This window comes from Typopeltis vanoorti, chromosome 16 (genome assembly GCF_054136105.1).
Source record: "Typopeltis vanoorti isolate ZY-2024b chromosome 16, IOZ_Tvanoo_1.0, whole genome shotgun sequence".
Taxonomy (NCBI): Eukaryota; Metazoa; Arthropoda; class Arachnida; order Uropygi; family Thelyphonidae; genus Typopeltis; species Typopeltis vanoorti.
In genome coordinates, this window is record NC_143564.1 from 66,175,023 (window position 1) to 66,197,243 (window position 22,221).

A 22,221-nucleotide genomic window follows, 5' to 3' on the forward strand; every position below is an offset into this window, starting at 1 on the left:
CTAATCTATAAAATTCCTTTATTATTTAGAAATTTATAGAGATGTATCATTATTACTATCATGCTATTATTTATGTAAACAAACTTAATATTCACTTGTAAAATGGCATATTTTTTTTTAACAATTTCATTAGAAAACTGGACCAAGAAGTTAAAACTCACATCTGGGATACAGCTGGTCAGGAAAGATTCAGGAGTCTGGTATGAAAACTTATCTGTGGTATTTATATAAAACATTTCTTATGTCTGTTCTACAATGTCCACATAGTCTTGTGGAAATGACTTTTTTGACTTTTTCTAGGCCTTTATTCAGCTATTTCCCAAGTTAGTTGCTCTTTGGCATAGGCAAGTAGGGATTTTTCTCCCATAAATGCAGGTTTTAACCCCTCAACTCATATCAACCATAGAACTCGTTATTTCAAACAATTATGTATGATGTTAAAGTTACAAACCATGACAGCAACACCCACACACTCTTCTCTGAATGCCCATGAAAATCACTGATAGCCTAGGGCCAGCTGTTAAGTAATAGCTAAGGGTTGAGATTAGCTGACCACCACTCTTCAAAAATTAGAGCTAAAGTAAGCAAGACTGAGAGAGGGTGTAGTGAAAATTTTCACGAGAAATTGCAAGAAATGGGAGACATATCAAAAGTAATTAAAATAAACACACGTATTAACCACAGTGAAAATTATTTAATTGTAAATATTTCATCCTAAGTATCTTAGGACATCATCAATACAGTAGTTTAAAACAATAATAGGAATAACATACAGTTAGAGCGCATGATTACAATAGAATCTCATTAAACGTGCATAACGTGTTACAAAAAAAAAAAATATATATATATATATATATATATATAATTATTTAACACAATTTTGTATGACAATTTCCCATACTTTAGGAATAGTAAGAACGTCGTTGCGGCTTAAGTTTGGTCTGTGTAGTAGGGCTTCAGAACTTTCTTTGTATAAATGTTCATGTTTATATAAAGATCTATGTAAAAGTTTAAACTTTTCCCAATGGATCCTATGGTATGGATCCATTGGGAATCAATTCCGTGTTGAGAGAGGCCAGATTTTTGCAGTTTAAAGAGTCGAATGTGGTCTTGATGTTCCGAGATGCATTTCTGAACAGACCGACATATCAAAAGTGTAAGATGACAAATGCTGATGGTGTAAGAAGTGATTGTTAAAAATATTGTAGTGAATGTAGTGGAGAGTTTTTGATTTTCATTTGATTTTTATGGGGCAAAGGTCATACTGCACTAGGACACAGGTTCACAGGTTACAACAGTACATATAGTAAATAGTTAGTAGGACAATCGCGAACATCCATACCTTTGGCAGGGTTCAAACCTGTAGCCTCTTGGCTGTAGAGTAGATATGCTAACCATTTGGCCAACCAGTTTGGCAGTGGAGGGAGTGAGCAGTATGAATGAGAATATAAAAGAAGTGGTTGAAGGTAATGTAGATTACAAAATGGCAGTCAGGAGAGAAATATCAGGTATGCTGAGTTCTGGCACAGCAGGAAGGAAGATGAAAGAAAAAGTGAATGAAAACAAAAGAGTCAGAAATTGGGAATAAAGAAAGGGTATTGTATGGAGATTCTATGATAAGAGGTGTACTTGATGAGAATGTGGCAAAAGTGCATTTCCCAGGCTTAGAGATCAGGGATGTTGGTGAAGCTGTTAGTATACAGAGAGAAATAAAAGAGATGATTGTTTTGGTGGGGGGATGAATGATTTTAAAGGCAAGAAATATGAAATGAGAGAAGATATAAGAGTTGCTGGAAGCAGCAAAAAACAAAGTGGTAAGAAAGTAAATATTGTGAGTCTGCTGACATGGTGTGATACTAATAAGAAAGGACTCATATATGAATGGATTGGATTTGAATAATGTTTGAAGTTAGATGTTTGGAGAAAGTGTTGTTCAAAGAAATGATCGAAGTGCAACCAGGAAAACTAGAGCTATTGAGGGGAGGGGGGGAAATGCAGTAAAACAAGTGTCTAGAGATAAATGAGTGTGAGTGCAGAAATCAAACTGTCAAGTACAGTTTATTAGGTTTTGAATCTGAGTGGACTGGTAATTACATTATGCAAGGATAATTGTAAATCCAGGATGTTGAAATGCATGCACACAAATGCTAGAAATTGGAGAAAGCATTAACTAGCTGAACTCGACCACCATCAGTATTAGTGACACCTGGTTGTTGGTACATGACATAAGGATGGAATGTAAGGAAATTGTATTCTGAGGAAGGATAGAGGAAATAGGACAGGAAAAGGAGTATTACTGATAGCTGAAGAACTTTGTCCTACAAAAATCGAAGTCAAGAAGGACTTTAGATCTGAGAGAGATGGTTTGAGACTTTTTGATGCAAGATATAGAGCACCAGGTCAAAATTTATTGTCGGTTGTTGCTATAGGCCAGATAGCCTCCTGAGTTTCTTAATCTCATCCTTCATATGAATCATCAACTTATATCTTCCACCACTTCCTTTCTTAGTATGCTTCTATCTCCCTCTCCAAGCATCCCATCTGCACCAATGATTCATTAACATAGTTAATACCATCCTTCAGATACCTCCATATCATGATCTCCAATGACTAAATAATGTCAAATCCATCACCACCTCATATTCACCTCCCTTCTCTCCTCCTTAATCAGGCTACTGAAACCAGAGATACTGATATCAAAATCACTCAGATATTTCCATTGTTGTCCATTTCATGTATACCTTCACTTTCCCCTCTCTCTTACCTGTCAAAGTATGCTAAACTCTCAGCCAACCAGGCTGGCAGATCTGCAGAAAGTGAAAAAACTGAGTTGCATACCAGATTTAATGCTATTTTCCTATAATGTGAACCATATAAGTGAAGACAGAATGCAGCCAAAAGGCTTCACTTTAGTGAAGTAAATTAATAAAAATAAAGAGGATATTATAAATCCATTATTCCTGATTTTACATCAAACAGCTCTGCATAATGTCCCATTAGCAATTTCTCTTGACATGATATCATATGCTTTTACCAAATCTACAAAACTTAGAGATCCTCATTATATTCCTATGATTTCTCAACTATTTGTCTTAAAGTATAAAAATATGCTCCTGACAACCAGAGAGAAAAACTAGATTCTCTTCCACAGCTCTTTTCAAGTATGCTTGCATTAATATTACTTGGAATGCCCAGTAGGAAAATTGCTCTAAGTTTCATATTAATTTTTTTTTCACTCTCCAATCAACGTTCCCTCTAAGCTGTGCGCATACACACGTTTTACAACTAGCGCACAAAGCAAAAAATATGCGCACACTAGATTTTCAAGATGAAATTAAAATTTATTAATTAAAGTTCCACCTAAACATTACCTTATAAATTCTTTAAAAAATATGGAAACTCGGCAATGCCTATAACCTTGCATTTTTTATTACATTCTCGAAGTTGCACAAAACTTATAAATTACTAACAGTAACCCTATTTAAGGCTAGTGATTTGATGCCAAAGTGAAAGGGGTGTGGCTTAAATGTGTAATTTTTAAGTAGCATATAGAATGGTGCACGGTTTGTTTACATTTCCTGACTCATGGATAATTCCCAAACGTGATTGGCTGATCAAATTAGTTCAAGATCATGACGAATTAAAACATTGGTTTCATAATTTTAATAAAAATAATTAAATACTTTTAAAAACTAAAAAGTGTTTTAAAAAACTAAAAAGTAAAGAGTGAACTAAAATCTTTTAACTTTTTTGCTTAAATAATCAGTATGGTGACTCGTATTCAAAAGAAGGCAAATTTTGCACACATGCAAAGCAAAAAAATTAGAGGGAACATTGTCTCCAATCATTTTCTTTTCTATGACCAGGCTTGCGTAATTATGCAACATAACCAGTGTTAAATTTTTACACCCATTTTTTATAAGAACTTTTAATAAATAAAAAAGACTAGTCCATATTTGAGCATTCTGGGCACATATCTACTTCAAATGCCTTTTTCATTTCAGATTCCTGATGGCTTTTATATCTGAAGCACTGATACATTCTTGTTTACATTCCTCTTGAATATTTTCTACCACAGTTCTGTTACTCTCATTCAACAATCTTGCACAGTAATTTCAGAATATTCTAACCTTTAGATTTCATATTGCCTTTTTAAGCGATTCCTTTTACAGTACTCTTTACTCAATTTATAAACTTCTTTTCTTTTTTTTTTTCAATAGTCTTCAGAACATTTTGCTACCTTTGGTAATATTTATCTTCTGTATTCTAAAGTCTTTTCATTACTTTTGTTCTGTTTTAATATGAGCTTAGTTTTTTACATTTTTGCCTCATGGAAATTTCTATCTTATTTTCAGGACTTTCTTTGAGTTATACCATGAAATTGATTTTTTTTTTTTTCTGTCCTTGTAGACAACTTCAACCATATGCTTGTCTGCAACCAATATTTTGCCAGTTTCTAAGATTTGATTCTCATCTTTAAACTTTTAATTTTTTTCCTCAAATAATAAGTCTATAGTTTATCTCTGCAAGCTATTCCCCTTTCATTCTTTTTTAAAACTTTCATACCTTTTTTTTCCCTTCTCCATGTAATTCATTTTTAACCTTCACAAAACTAAGGAAGAAGTGGAGGAAGTAGGGAATATGAGAGATCTGGGGTTGATGATTGATAGAAACCTGAAATTCAAGGGACATATTGCAAAGGTGGTGAAGGTAACACAGAGGATTGCTGCAATAATGAGAAGGATACTGACCTGCAGAGATAAAAGAGTTATCATTATGTTGTATATGACTCTGATCAGACCACACTTAGACTATTATTCTCAGATTTGGTCCCCAGGATTTGAAGGGGATAAATTAATTGTAGAAAGGATACAAAGGCTGAAAACAAAGATGGTTTCAGGACTGCACAATGTTAGTTATGAGGATCAGCTGAGGGAATGTGGACTGCAGAGTTTGGTGGATAGAAGAAGAAGGAGAGGTGATATGATTGAGACTTTTAAGCTGTTGAGAGGTGGTTACAAGGTTGACTCTGGGGAGTTCTTTCGCTTGGTTGGACAGTGGGAAAGAGTGATGACAAGGGGCCATCCCTGGAAGTTGCGGAAGGAAACTGTGAACAAGAGGGTGAGGAGTGGTTTCTTTGCATGGAGGGTGGTTGAACCATGGAATGCATTGTCTGATAGAGTGGTGAGAGCGAGAATGGTCAATAAGTTTAAGGAGTGGTATGATAGACATTGTGTTTTCTAGGAGGGACCTCCCACAATGGTCTTGATAGACTTTGTGTTTCTTAGGAAGGACCTCCTGCGATGAGTCTTTTGACTCATTTTGACCTATTATTATTATTCAGGCCTCCATGGAGGCCTGAATAATAATAATAATTTCAATTTCAAATCCCCTCACTTCCTCTTTTAACTTAAATCTCCTATATCCTATCATAAACCAGTGTAAGAATTAAAAAAAAACATGAGAATTTTGTTTCGTGTGTGTTCTTTCCATGTGAATTATGCACATCTTTCTGTTTTATGTTGGAAAATGGTTTTATGAAGGGTTTCCAAAAAAGTAAGGTAGCACATTTTTTTTTCTTCTTACTAATGGTGAAAGGGAATGAGATAAAACATGGTGGACAGATAGACCTGTTAATAATGTTCAAAAAGACCACCATTACAGTGTACCACCTCACAGCTAATTCCAGTTGCAAGGTGGCAGCTACAGTGCAAGTGTGGTCTAAAACAGGTGTCTGTGAAATTACTTTTTTTTTTGCAAGCAAATGAGGCTTCACTAAGTGACATTTACCATGAACTGGTTGCTGTGTATGGCAAAAAGGTGATGTCAAAGAAGCAGAAATGTTTTTGGTGTGATGAATTTAAAGCAGGCTGTGGTGACATTGAAAATCAACATCGGGTGGGCTGGCCTTTATTGAGCAACACAGAATACAACATTTGCACATTAATGGTATCCTTCTTGAAGACTAGTGAGTGAAACTGTAAAATTGCACAAGTGGTAAACTTGAGTAATTCCACTATTTATCAAATTGTTCATGATGTCCTTGGCTTTCAAAAGGTGTGCTCCTGCTGGATGCCCTAAAAATTGTCAAAGGAGCACAAGACAACATGCATGGAGAATGTGTTGCAATTACAGTGACAAAGGCTAGGATTTTCTCACTTGACTAGTCACAGGAGATGAAACATGGGTTCATCACTTTTATTATTATTACATAACACCTCCAGGAGTCCAAAGACTCATTGAGAGAGGATACCTACTCTACAACTCTCCGTCTCCACCACTCCACCAACTGCAACTACCTTCATCTACACCAACCACCATTACTAGTATTTTCACAGACAAACATCCATGCTCACGGTGGGATTCAAACCTGCGGCCTTTTGGCTGGAGAGCAGATATGCTAACCACTTGGTCAACCAGGCCAGCAGGATTTGAACCTGCGTGGGGAAACCCCAATGGATTTCAAGTCCATCGCCTTAACCACTCGGCCACGACTGCCTACAAAAATCTTAGGGCTTGTCCTCTCTTTACCCCAGAGAGCAAGCAAGACTCCATGACATGGAAACATCCACAATCTCCTGTGTGCAAAAAAATTCAAAACTATTCTCACTGTCTGAAAAGTCATTGCCACAGTTTGTCAGATTGCCAAAATGTCCCATTGGTGGACTTCTTACCAAAGGAAAGAAACAATCAATGCAGAACTTTACTGTACAACATTGTACAAACTGAAAGCCAACATTCAATGCAAACGACCGAGACTCCTGACAAGCGGTGTGATTTTGGTGCATGACAATGCTACTGCACACACACACACACACACACACACACACACACACACACACACACACACACACACACACACACACACTGCGTATACCACTTGTGAGTGGTTGTGCTGTAATCGTTAAGAAACTCTTCCCCCCCAGCCAAGATTTAGCACCTTCAGACTTCCATTTATTAGGCTCCCTCGAGAAACACTTTTCTTGGAGGCATTTTGCTACAGATGACGAAGTTCATCAGGTGGTGACCAACATCGCACCACCTGACTATGTGGTTGCAGACTTCTTCAGTACTAGTATTGATAAACTGATCTATCATTGGGACAAATGCATCAATAAATTTGGAGACTTTGTGGAGAAATAGTGCATGTCCACTTATTTTTTGGTGTATAATTTCAAATTTCTATTAAATATTCTAGAGGGGGAAAAAATGTATTACCTTACTTTTTATCTGAACAGAAAATCAGCAGATAATTACCATTATTAATAACTTTATTCTTTTCTCCTTGAAGACCTGAATAGCAAGATGGGAAAGAAATCCCAGATACAGAAAAATTATTGGAAAAATCTGAAGAATAAATGCTGGATGTTTCAATGTAAAAATATACATAAATTCAGATGGAGAGAACATACTTAAAACTACAAAAATCATTGATCATGTATTATTGTTTTCTTGAGCAACTCGAGGCAGGCATCAACTGTGGGAGTCCCACTCTAACCATTGTTCACACACAGTACTTCATCATACTCCTCCTTAAACTCATTGAATGACAAAGTGCTTGTGACCACCACTGCTAGCAACCCATTTACTACTCTTCAAGCAAAGCATCTAGTCCTAACACACTTAACCAACCACACTCTTACACAATTTATTGAAAAAAAAATAAGTCTTTGGTGTAAATTTTGTAAAACCAATTTAATATAAGGGACATTCCATAGACCTGCCACAATCTTGGCCACTTGCCTCTGGATCTTCTCACTAGTGCTTCATCCCATGGAATCCAAGCAAGCAAACAGATATGCATGCAGTAGTCCAAATGTAGCCTTATGTTTTCGCCACCTTTGCAATATGCCATCTAAACTTCAACTTCCTGTTCACAATCATAATCCTCAAATCCTGAATTTCCTGCAATTTATTTTCATCAAGTGCCTAGCTTGTATAGTGTTCATCCAGGGCTCTTTCTTTTCATCCCAAAATGCAAACTTCATCTTATATTTTGCTGTTAAACTAGCAGCCATTATACTTTGCCCATACTTATTTAAGTTATCCTGAAGACCATCTGTACCCTCTTTATTCATTATTGATCTAAATAGTTTTTCATTATCAGCAAACAACTGGCTTTCCCTTAAATCATTTCTTATATTGTTGATGTGCAGATTAAATAGCAGCAACCCAAGTACAGAGCCCTAAGCTGCACAGTCACCTGCCTTCTGTTAGCTTAATTTCCCCTACAGCAATTTTTTTTATTATCATTAGTAATTTTCATTAGCTACAGTAATACACTGTAGCAAATACAAATTCGAAAGACTATTTATGGAATCAGCCTCAGCCCTAAGAAACTCTCCAAACCTCAACAAATTTGGTTGTATGCGACTGTCCCAAATTTGGGAAGCTTATATCAGCAGACCTTCAGCCCAACGGCCAAGAACACCTACTTAGCCCACTAGAGGGCACCATCAGGACTTTTAGGAGAATAGCTTCATCACTTCATTCTCAGTTACTGTTTTGTAGTGCCTACGTGCACATGCCTTTTTTGTAAGTTCCTTTTGAAGATGGCAACGTGACGTTGCCGAAATATCGGAAATATTTATTAAAGTATAATTTAATTTATATTCGTATCTACGTTGTTCGATTCCTTCAGTGATTTAGTAATGCATAACCAACATATAAGCCTGTCTACGAGAATTAATTTCCCCATATATTATTTTATCATATCTGTCCATCAACCACCTTCTTATCTATATCATTAGCTTCACACCCATCCTCATATGATCCAATTTATCTATTTTATCAAATGCATTTGCAAAGTTCTGCAGCATCACTGTGTAGCCTTTTCCTTTATCCACTTCAGTTATCACTTTATTATGAAAAGTAAGCAAATTACTAAGGTAAGACCTACCTTCACAAAATGCTTCCTCTCGAGTATCATATTACTGTCCATCCAGACCTAATTCTATCTTTTACCATCTTCTCGAATACCTTAACCACCATTCCTGAGACACTGACCAGGCTATAATTTGTTACCTCTGTCTTGGAGAGCCTTCTTTACACAGTGGAACTATTTTGACCCCTTTTCACTCCCCAGGCCTCACTCAGTGCTACCCTTAGGAATTCTGCCGCCCCTTCTCCCTTATTTTTCGTATAGTTTATGCCAACTTTGCCGCCCCGTGCAAATGCACGTCTTGCACCATCAGTAGAGCTGGCCCTGGCCTCATTGAATTGAGGCTTAAATTAAATAGCTTGACCAATTTCCTTGCTCATTATTGTAATACATGCATAATACTGAATATAAGGCACATAAAATGACCACTCAGTAACTCAACGATTTCATTTGCTTCTGTTGCCTCCCTGCTATTAGCACACATTAACATCTTGCTCCCATAGTTATTCTTCCTTTTACTTGCCACATAGAAAAAGAACTCTTTGGGATTTCCTTTTGCCTCAGCAGCTAGCTTCCTCTCATAATATGGTAGTCATATCTTCAGATTCTGTTTAAAATATAAGAATATACAAAGTTTTATTTTTCAAATAGGAAGTTAGTTTGAGCTAGATAAAAATAAGTATTGCATTAACAAGAAAAATGTGTACTAAGGTTTTAAAAAGAACTGAAATTAAGCAGCATTCATAGGTGAAGTGCAGATTCAAACATTCCAGTATTAATGGGGGGGGGAGTGAAAAGAGTACAAAAAAGGAAAACTAAATCTTGGATATTAAGTGACAAAATAATAAGGAACAGCGATTCCATTAAGAAGATGTGATGAAGTAGGCTGCAAGGATAGAAAAATTTAACATCATTGTGAACATAAGAAGTTAAAGAAGCAGTCCTAAAAAAAAAAAAAAAAAAGATGCCTTTTCAAAAGTTCCCAGAGTAACTTTTGAAAGTGTATGCTTTTACAAAATGCAGATTAAAATTTAAGAAAGCCATGAGTAAATATAGCTAAACAAAATCATGAAGCCATTCAAAGAATATAGAAAATAAATATCGTGAAGATGGAATGTTCTATGGGGTAGTGAAAAATCTTAGAAATGGAAGAAAGAGAACCTTTAAAGGAATTTGTGATAATACTGATGATATCAACCTGAAGGGATATTTTTCATGTTTGGTCTTGAATAAATGCCAGCCTGGTTGGCTGAGTGTATTCACCCTCCAGACTAAAGGCTGTAAGTTTGAATCCCACTATGAGCACAGACATTATGTAAATGTCATTAGTTCCATATTTGGTCTCTAGATTAAGGTCTCTCCAGATTATGTAATGCTTATTCAGCCTACAGTAATAATGGTTATTTACTATATATACTAACAGCATTTCTTGATTAGAATTCACATTTAAAAAAAAAAGTTTTAAAAATTGTGAAGGAAATGACCATGTCATTGACAGGATGTTTAACAATTCTTGCAATTGAATGGAAGTAGGATGAGATAATGCCATTGTATAAAGGTGATATCAAACTGTAAACCTTGTGCAAGTTTTCAAAAAAAGTAAAATATTTTATAGTTGACAAAAAAGAAAGAATTTGTTGAGGGAAAAGCATATACTATGATTTCATGAATTTTATAAAGATGCTACATGATGAACTGATGTTTAAGTATTCAGCATACATTCAGCCCACTTAAATTCAAGTTTTTCTACAAACCCTGACTTTAGGACTCTGAGCAATATTATCAGCACTTATTGGCCACCATCCATACTGTGTTGTTCTAATTTGTGTGTATACTTATTACTATTATTATTACCCCAAGAGCCATTTATGTGATAAAAGGGCTTCCCAGATCATCATACCGTGTTTTAAACACATTCAAACACCTTACCCCAGTCCTGAAGATACTTTCAGGTGCAAACTTTGTTTGCTCACACTTGATAAAGGATTAAACTAAATTTATTATACTCTAACCAAGTGAAAAATAAACTTTCAACATCTTTCTCTAAATCCAGAGTAATTTATTAAAAAAAGGGTGGCACACCATTTGGCAACTTCTATAGGTAGAGATGACCTGCTAATGCTTCTGCCTGGTATCTCCACTTGGGCCTGGCTCCCACTGAAGAGACCTCAATAAAGGTCGAAACTAGTCTGGGTTGTGGCCCTTCCCTTAATGCATAACATTAGACATATCCGCAAGGAGATGTGTTTTGCATTATGGGAGATACCGAGATAGGAGTGTTGGCAGCTTGCTCCACCTCTGCAAGGAGTGCCCTGGTGTTGTACCACCTTACCCCAGTCCTGAAGATACTTTCAGGTGCAAACTTTGTTTACTCACACTTGGATAAAGGATTAAACGAAATTTATTATGTGAGAACATGTTGCTCTCTAGCCTAATTTATTTTTTTATTTATTGGATAATAACAATAACAACAGGACTCTAGAGTCGATGTGGTAAGGTTTATTTATTTATTTTTTTCCCACCAGAGATCAGACCAGTAGTTTTAACAGTGGACCAAATTAATGTAACTTTAGCATATGGCGTAGATTGTAGTGTAGCTTGTTTCATTGTATATATGTGTATACTCTAGATCAGTGATTCTTAACCGGTGTTACCTGGAACACTTGTGTTCTACGAACTGGTTAAAAGTGTTCTGCCGGTGAAAGATGACACAGTTCTAAGTGTAATTGGCTACTCTGAGTCTAACAACTGAAGACTGCTATGCACGTTGACTTCTAAACCATATAGGTCATGTATTTGAGGAGCGTCTATTTTACAGTCATTCAGTGATGTGAGTTTGGTGAGTGCATTATGTAACATCATAATAATGCACAGTTCATTTTTAATGTGTATTTGGTTTGTGGGTTGTCTAACATCGTAGTAAGAACACAATGGATAAATTTATTATTAAACGAAAAGATTCTGAGGCAAATATTAATGATGGGGCAAGTACAAGTGGAAGTAGTAGTAATGACTTTGCTGCAAATGCATCTCATAAAGAAGACAGCATTATACATAGTAAAATAAAAAAAAATAATAGACAATATTCGGACGAATATTTAAGTTGTCGTTTTACATCGACCAGCGAGGAAGAATGTCCTATTCCCTAGTGTCTTGTATGCAGGGAAAAACTATCCAATAGCACAATAGTTCCTGCTAAGTTGAAACTTCAAAAACTAAAGATAAATTTAAGAGATTGTTGGACATGCAAGTTACACACATAAAATATTTTGAAAAGATATTTTAAAATTTCCAATAAAGCACAACTTGCATCATATAAGGTCATCATCAAATTCCTGCCATGTACCCTCATAGGGTGTACAGGATATGATAGTACTACATGACAAAAATTACATCATTACTAACTTCCTATCTACAATTTTCCTCCAAATCAGTCTGTTACTTGTCAAGACTCCAACATTATCAGATCTTATATTTCTATCGTCTAAGGCACTTTGTACCACATCAACACACCTATATCTTGGTCTTCCTCTGGGTTGTTTTGCTGCCAACCTGGCAGAGAACATTTGTTTTGCTAATCTTTCCTCGCCCATTCTGTTTAAGTGACCATACCACCTGAGATTAGCTCTGCTAACACATTTCTGGATGTTGACAATGTCAAGTTCTTTCCTAATATCCTCGTTTTTAATATCATATTGCCATTGATGCCATCTGTTCACGCCTATAATCTTTCTCAGGACTCTCATATTTGCAGTCTCCAGTTATTGGTCAAGTGTTTTACTTCTGACCCAGCTCTCAGATCCATAAGTTAAAACTGGTTTGAACACTGTCTTGTATACAGCTAATTTAGTGTTCCATTGACTTCCCACCATACCAGCTTTGCTGATTCTGTTGTCTAGTTCTATATTTAATTTACCATCTTCAGTAAAAATCGTGCCTAAGTAGCTGAAATGTTTTACTTGTTCCACAGGTTCTCCATTCACAACACAGTTGACATTTTCAATGATTCTGCCTATTTTCATTGTCTTTGTCTTTTTATTGCTGATCTTCATACCATATCTATTACAACAGCTATTCAATTTAGTCAGAGAATCTTGCAGACTTGTAGCGGATTTATTTAGAAGTACAACATCATCCGCATAAAGCAAAGAGCTGACATTAACATCTCCAATTTTGATATCATGTTTAATACCACTTTCCTTCATAATGTGATCCATATAGATAATGAATAACAGAGGGGATAATGTACATCCTTGTCTCACACCAGATTCAACATTAAACCATCTTCCTGTACTTCCTTCAATTCTAACTGCCGACTTACAACTCAAATAAACACTAAGTATTGCTTGATATAATGCCCCATTGACACCATATAACTGTAGCATATTGAATAGCTTCTCTCTTGGTACCTTGTCATATGCCTTTTCCAAATCGACAAAACTTAAATACAGATCTTTGTTATATTCCCATGCTTTCTCGACGATTTGTCGTCAAATGAAGATCTGATCCTGACAGCCTCTATTTGGCTTAAATCCAGCTTGTTCTTCACCAAGCTTTTCTTCCACAATTCTTATCAACTTTTTCTCAAGTATACTTGCATAGATCTTGCCAGGAACAGTCAACAGGGAAATACCTCTGGAATTCTCACATTCAGTTTTATTTCTCTTTTTATATATTGGTACTATGAGAGCTCTACTCCAATCATCAGGAATTCGTCCCTCTGTCCAGGCTTTCTGAACTATGCAACGCAGCCACTGTAAGACTCTTATACCACCATACTTCAGCATTTCTGGTCGAATATCATCTACTCCTGCTGCCTTTCCACATTTCAAGCCTTTGATGGCTTTTTCTACTTCAAGTATGGATATGTATTCCTGACTGCATGCTGGTCAGTGTTTTTACCACTGTGCTATCATCACTGCTTGTTTCATTTAGCAGTTTTTCAAAGTAATTACTCCATACTTCAAGGATATCTTTTTCTCCCGTTTTCATGTCACCTTTATCATCTCTAACTCCTTTTACAGCACTCTTTCCTCCATTCCTAAGCTTCTTCAACAACCTCCAGAATATTTTGCCACCTTCTTAATATTTATTTTCTATATTCTTGCCAAAGTCCTCCCATGACTTTTGTTTAGCTAGTTTTACACAGTGTTTAGCATTTTTGCATTTGTCTCTATATTCTCTAAGAGCACAAGCTGACTTATTTGTCAGGAACTTTTGATATGCTTTCTTCTTTTCCTTCACTGCCTCATTAACTTCCTGTGTCCACCAGGGAGTTCTGATTTTTTTATCCTTGCAGATAACCTCACCACATGCCTCTCTGGCTAATTCAATCAATGTTTATTCAGGGTTTGATTCCTGTTCTCAAACTCTTTCATTTTTTCTTCAATAATCTTTGTGTATTTTAGTCTACAGTTCACATCTGAGAGCTGCTCAACTTTTATTCGCTTTAAAACTTTCTTACATGTCATTCTTTTCAATATGAAATTCAATTTTATCCTGCTCAAGACTAAATAGTGATCACTTCCAATTTCAAATCCTCTGTACACTCTGGTGTCCTGCACCAGGGAGAAAACATCACTATCAACAATAACATAGTCACTGAGACTTTTCTTATTCCTTGCCTCTTCTCTCCATGTGAATTTGTGCACATTTTTATGTTGGAACATACTGTTAATAATAACCAGTCCATGTCCTGAGCAGAATTCCAACAGATATTTGCCATTATTATTAGGTTTGCTCTTTTCTCCAAATTTTCCCAAAATATTTTTGTATGTCTCACAATCATTTCCTACTCTGCTATTTAGATCCCCAACAAGGACCAACTTTTCCATTTTCATTGTGTCAGTTGCTTTTTCTAAAGCCCCCCCAAAATTCCTCCACTTCTACCTTAGTAGAACCTTGTGTGGGACCATAGGCACAAATAAGTCTCATTGTCCAGTTCCCCATTCTCATATTTGCCCACATTACTCTACTTGAGACTGACTACCATTCAAGAAGATTAGCCTCGTATTTTGTGTTGAATACTATGGCTACTCCTACTTTTCCTTGATTGTCAATGCCTGAATATAACATTTTGTATTTATTGCTCAGAAAGATCTCGCCAGTTTTTGTCTTATTTGTTTCAGTCACCCCTATTATGTCGATCTGGTACTTATCTAATTCCTCAGCTAGCTCCATTTCTTTGCCATTCAGGCTTCTTACGTTGATAGTACCGATCTTTAACTCTGGTGATGTTGAGTTGGGGTTTGTTTTCAGATTTGTTCTAGTAGCTGACTTTTCGCTGTTCGCCCTGGTTCCCTGGCGAAAACAATGGGGGCCTTGTTTAACCGGGCTACGCCCCAGCTGGCATGAAATTTTGTTATGTTGTACCATCATTTTTTATTTTGGTTTAACCAATAAGAATGCAATTTGGTCGGCTAAATCCCAGATTGCCAGCCCATCCTCGTTTGTTCAGTATCCAAGTAGATACCCAACAGGGTGCACCACGAGAAGGTGAGGATTGGACATTAGGTCAGAAGCCCTGGTCAGTTCTCCGCATTTCTTTAAAGGTTATGTGGAGGTAAAATATGCTGGTAAAATAAGAATCTCTTATTTTACCAGCATGTGAAATAGTAAACATCATGTTTGGTGATGAAGCAAAAAAAAGAAAATTATAAAAATTTCTCGTTCGGACGATACAGTAAAAAATAAAATAATATTAAAGATATGTCAGATGATATTGAGAAAACAGTTACCAATAAACTTTTCAATTAACATTTTGATTTGCAAATTGACGAGTCCACTGACATTAGAAGTAAAGCTCACATGCTAGGATTTTTTCATTTCATTAATGAAAACGAAATAGTGAATCAATTTCTGTGCTGAAGAGAACTTACCGAATGGACAACAGGACAAGATATTTTTGACTCGATTATGCCATATTTAGAAAATTTTAAAATTTCATGAGAGCTGTGTGTAGGTATTTGTACGGATGGTGTTACATCAATGGTAGACTCTATTAAAGGATTTGTTACCCTTGCAAAGAAAATAAACCCAAATATTATATCTACGCACTGTTTTCTGCACAGAGAATTCCTAGTTTCACAAATATTACTGGCAGTATTAAAACCTGTACTAGATCAAGTTGTAATATGGTAAATTACATCAAGTCAATACCTTTAAAAGTGCACCTTTTTAAAAAAAACTTTGCATGTCTATGGAAGCCAAGTATGAATCTTTGCTTTTGCACACTGAAATAAGATGGTTATCCAGGGGTAAAGTGCTATTCCGAATTTTAGAACTTAAGAATGAAATATTGGGCTTTTTTCAAAATGAAGGTACAGATACTTTTGTAAAATGTCTTCAAAATGATATTTGGTGTGCTAAAATGGCATATTTAGCTGATATTTTTAATTACTTAAATAGTGTTAATACAAGTATTCAAGGAGAAAATGAAAATATTTTGACATCCACTGACAATTGTCAGCTTTTCAGAAAAAAAGCTTCTCTTTGGAAAAACTGCATATCACAACAAAATACAATAGATATGTTTCCTTCGCTCCATAATAAAAATGTCGAAGGAATTATTATTTCTGTTATAACAGAACATTTAACAATATTGGAAGAAAAGATTTAAAGTTTCTTTCCTTCCTTAAATACACACAATTATGACTGGATATGGAATCCATTTGGCACAGTTAATACATGGAGTTGTGAAGAATAATTAGTTACCTTGTCAACAGATTGTACTCTAAAAATGAAATTCTCTGAAATAACTCTTGAGGAATTTTGGATTTTTGTTCAACCCAAAGATCCAGCTCTCTCCACAAGAACACTAAAATTTTGTTACAGTTTTCAACATCATATTTGTCTGAGCACGGTTTCTCAATATTAACCAATATAAAAACTAAAAAGCATGAAAGACTTACTAATATAGACAAAGAGACGAGGGTAGCTATATCACATATTAGACCTGATATTGATGAAATCTGCAATAGTTGACAAGCTGAAGTATAGCATTAAAATAAGTTCCATTTTTATAAAAGGCAAGTCCATGCATATTTTTATTGTTAGTTTTATGACCCTAATGCTTTTGGTGTTCCCCAAATTTTTCTTATAATCAAGTGTTCCATGACTTTGAAAAGATTAAGAACCACCGCTCTAGATGATGACCTTAATGTGAAGGTCAAAACATTGAGTGATTATTTTGGTTTATATTAAACTGAAGTTTTTACTTTAACACAGTAGTTTTCCATAATTTGTATAATGGATATTTAAGTAGCAATGCATCTTTAGATATTGGGTTATTGGATTGGTAATTAGCATACCAATATATATCAGAGTCTGCTCAGTTAGCCTAGTGACTATGCGCTTCATAACCATATGTCTGGGAAAGGAGTTTCCTGGGTTCGATTCCCATCGCTGATGTAAGGAGCTTAAGGATCTTTCCCAGATATAGCTAAGTTAGCCGGTCTTGGGTGTGGACAGCAAAGTTTTTCCTACCCAGTTTATCTGGGGTTTTTCCTCCTGCTAGCAGGCAAACCATCCCCATGAACACATACAGCTACAGCCATAGAATATACTGGGAGGTTTAGGGCTAGTCACCTTATCCTTGCAACAGGTACGACTTAGAAGGGCTTAAGATAGCTCTCTAACAGACCAGTAGGCCTAACACGTAAAAAGGAGAAGATATATATATATCAAAGAGTTGCATATGTGAAGGCAGTATCAGAGAAAAGAAAGGTTACAAATGGGGGTCCCAAAGGACTCGGTACATAGGACACTTGTTGTTCAGTTTTCAAGACTTAAAACTTTCGAGAGTTATGAGTAAGTGCTGTTGTGGCTCTTTAGGAGGATTTGAATAAGCTGAGTGGGCAAGTAAATATCAGTTTGATGCAGCTAAATGTAAGGTTTCCAAAATTTGGGATCCACAGGTGGGAAGCTACATATTCTCTTGGTGGAGCTATACTGGAGAAAGTAAGAAATTGTGTGTGTGTGTGGGGGGGGTGATGGTAAATAGAAATTTGAAGTAGTTCAGGGAACATGTTACAAAGATCATGAATACAGCTTAAAAAATACTGACCAGATCTGTGATCAATGTTCAGATACGATCATACTACATCTAGATTACTATGCTCACAGAAGGAAATGAAGTAACTCTGGAGAGGCATCAGGGACAGATAACAAAAGTATCAAAATGAGTGAGAGTAGACATAAGATGTAATCAGCAGAGTATGGTGGATAGAAGATGAGAGACATGTAAACTGTTTAAGAGGTACTATATATATCAGAATGGATACCAGAGAGATTTTTCATATGGTAAAATGATGGGAGAAGGGATAGATAAGGACAGGAAGCATTGACTGAAAGTTGAGATAAGAAGTGGCTTAATTTGCATGCAAGCCTCCCATGATGAGTCATAAGGCTCATTATGGGAAGCTGGAAATTACTCCATCAAGGTCCTGAATAATAATAATAAAATTATTAAATGAGATAAGCTGTTAACCGAACAGTTTAGCATTATAGAACAAATTCAGTTTAAGTCAAACTGCTGCTTGAACTTTAACTCTTTGAGGAGTATTATAATATACCATATTTTACTGTATATCATTTTAGCATTATAACCTAAAATGTTTGTGTGCTTGCTTCAATTTATTTGTTTTCTTAAAATGTATATGCATATCTTATATGAAATTACTATTTATTGTTCTTTTCAGACAAAAATGTATTACAGACATGCAAATGCTGTGTTATTAGTTTATGATATCACATCTGAAGAAAGTTTTGATGAAATGAAAAGATATATTCATGGTAGGACTATTTTTAAAACTTTTTAGTATTTTATTATTTTTTATTATTATTATTTTATTGCATGACACCTCCAAGGATTCAAGGGAGGACACCCTATTCTACAACACACAACTTGCCATCTATATTAAGTCCACCAATTACATACAATATCATCTGCTTCCCACCACTGCTAGTATTATTTTTTTTTCTGTCTGTAAATTACATGTGTTCTCTTGGCTGATTTGCTTGTATGCAAGATGAAAAACCTGAGTTTCTGGGGAAAAACACTTGCTACCTCTGTATGAGACTGGTTAATTCACCTTCAATTAAAAAAAGCCTATATAAAGATTCCTCTCATCATGATGAGAATTGAACTCAGTTCTTTTCCAGTTGAAAGGTGCAGTGCATTGTCATTCTTCCAATTGTGATACAGATGCACTTTACCAATACAAATAAAATTTTACCAGTGGTAAAATTTTCTGCAATTATCTGTGATTTGGAGTATTTAATAATATGGTGACAGACCATTTTATTACTTATATATAGAAAATACATGACTTCTACGTCGATATAATCTTGGTATCTTCCTGCGTCTGGCTCTCACTAATGATACCTCAATAAACATTGAAACCAGTCTGGGTGACCCTTCTCATAATATTTTTCTATTATTAGATACTGAGGTAACTGATGTTACATTATCAGTCCATATATATACAAGGAGACTGGTAATGAAGATACTTGATATGCACACTCTGCTCGAGCTTGGGTAAAAGATTTAAACAAGAATATAATTTCTTGTCAAGTATAATATAGTTTGTAATCCAGCAGTAAACACTTTCAGCAGTGTGTAACCCATCTGTAATAGATCAGAGGATATACTAAATAAGTGACAACAGTCTACTCCTCTGAGCTTTTTTAAAAAAAAAAAATTGACAGCAGTTGTAGAAACACCAAGTCTTGGTCACCTTGGAAAGAAAGGTACCATTTCATGTGACAACACTAAGTTGGTGTGATGTGAGTAACATTTGCTTGGCATATATTAGGTATCCTGATAGCAATGGAGCAATGCCACAGTTTTCAGTTTACCCTTCATGCTCACATTTTAACCACCTGATAAATTATTTCCATGAGAATAGTGCCCATGTCACAAGTCAAAGATGATAAGCATCTGCATGGAGCTTGAAGACTCACCATCATTTGAACTATACTTATCATGGTCCTCTTTGAATTCCTTTTGTGGTAAAAAGTACTCATGACTGATTCCAGCAACCTATTCATTCCACTTATTCACCTCTCTCTCTCTCCAAGCAAAAAACTAGTTCTTGTTCCTTCCTAATCCCCATACTTGCTCAACTTCCAGAAGCAACCTTTTGTTCCATTTCCCCCCCCCCCCCCAACACTATCTACCCTTTTATCTGTATCTAGTTTCATATTCATTCCATTTTCTCCAATTTATGTCACAGTTTATCCTCATAGTATCCCATCAAATGCATTTGTAAAGTCTAATAGTATCATTGTGTAGCCATTCCTTTTACTCAGCTGTCACTTTATTATTAAAAAAAAAAAGTAAAAAAAAAAAAAAAAAAGAGTAAATTACTCAAACCTACCTTTCACAAAACCATACTGCCTCTTCCATATAGTATCGTATTCCTGCCACCCTTTCCTGAACTTTGTCCATAACTAACTTTTTCAGTACCTTAACCAACTCCTGATTGGTATATAACAGTGGTGTTCAACCTTTTTTACTATGCGAGCTACTTTTCTATAAAAAGTTATTCAGCGATCTACTCTCTTATATATAAGTTATTTGGTGATCTACTCTCTTATATAGATCACGTTCCACCAACCTGATATCTGATTACACACAAATAAACAACTAAAAACTTTATTTGTGTATTTAAAAATTTCTTTATCACTTTTAATTATTTTAATGCAACAAATATTTTAATACAACAAAAAAAAATATATATATATATATATTGGAATAAAATATTTATTTCTCTATTTTGGAAAACCAAAGTTAGAAAAAACAACAGATTGATTACAAACTCACAAGTTACAGGAAATGCTGGTTGATTTTTTTTTTTTTTTTTTAAAAAAAAGAAGTTAATGTGAAATTTGGCATTGTTTGGACCTCGCAATATTTTCATAGTCAAATTGATATGAAGAAGTGCCCAATCGTAGACAATCATCCAAATGATCATTTGTAATTTGGTTTCTTAATTGATTTTTTCATCATCTCATCTCATCTCATCTCATCCACTTGGTAATGGGTTGGGTCCACTAAGAAGAAAGGTTCTCCACTTATCGCGATCTTTAGCCATCTCACTCATGACTCTATAGAGTCACTGATTTTTTATGATGGGCATATTTGAAAAAGCGGATTCTGACAAGTATGTCGATCCAAAACATGACAGAATTTTTCGTGCAATATCAGTATTAATATTGGGAATTTTTCATGTGCATACTTCCAAATGACTTCATTGTGCATTAATTTTAAATGTAAACTATTCTGAATGTTTATTATCTCAAGTTCTACTTCCGCTTGGTTTATATCAAACAGCCCACTAATTTTATTTGAAATTTCTGTGATGTTCAAGTTTTCTTGAAATGGATTATCAATATCAATAATCTTAATTATTGATAAAAGATACAATCATTTCAGTTTTATCAAAATCTTTAAATCTTGAATTTATTTCTTCCTCGACCAATTCTATTTCACGAATAAATTCTTTTAAAGCATTTCTTGATTTTGTTCAAAAAATTTTAATAAATATGGGAGATGTTTAAATTTGCAGTCATTTATATTTTTCTTTAATAAAAGTAAGTATTGTTGGAAAGTTTTTATTGAACTTAACATGTCAATTAAATTTTTATCTCTACCTTGTAACTCTAAATTTAAATTGCTTAATTTCGTACAGAAATCTACTAAAAATGATAAGTGTAACAACCATCTTTTAGCACTCAATTGTGGATAAATATCTCCTTTTTCATCAAGAAAATTTTTTATATCATTAATTAATACAAGAAATCTTTCTAAAAATTGACTTCTGCTGAGCCAGTGAACATTATTGTACAACCGAGGTTCCCTATCATCATCTGCCTAGAATTTAAATAACCACCATTGCAGGGCTTTTCCTTGAACAGAATTTACACTTTTAAATGTAATATCCAAAACATCTTTTGTGCTTAATCTTTTACTATACAGTACTTGTTGGTGAATAATACAGTGGTACGTTAAAAAATCTGGATATTTGTCATCGTTTTTACATAATGAAATGAAGCCTGATTTATTACCTATCATTGCAGGAGCACCATCAGTAGTAATAGACACAAGTTTAAAAATCAGAAGTTTGTGTTGTTTCACAAATTCATCAAATGCCGAAAAAATTCTTCTCCCCTAGTCCTTCCCAATAATGGTATAATTTTCAAAAGTTCTTCTTTACTTGAATAATCTTGAAATACCATGCAAATAAATAGCATGAAATACCATGTGAATAAATAAATGAGCAATATCACTGATATCGCTCATTAACTGAGCAATATCAGTGAAGTTGTTTGATTCATCA

The 22,221-nt window shown here is 35.0% G+C and overlaps 1 protein-coding gene across 1 annotated transcript in view; it reads left to right on the forward strand.

Annotated features, from left to right (window-relative positions):
• Positions 1-22,221, forward strand: part of LOC150098090 (ras-related protein Rab-1C-like) — a 134,423-nt gene that overhangs the window by 43,646 nt on the left and 68,556 nt on the right. The window contains exons 3-4 of the mRNA XM_090406680.1: positions 134-200; positions 18,580-18,673. Of these exons, the coding sequence (XP_090262806.1) occupies positions 134-200; positions 18,580-18,673 (161 nt within the window). The remainder of the gene's footprint in view (positions 1-133; positions 201-18,579; positions 18,674-22,221) is intronic.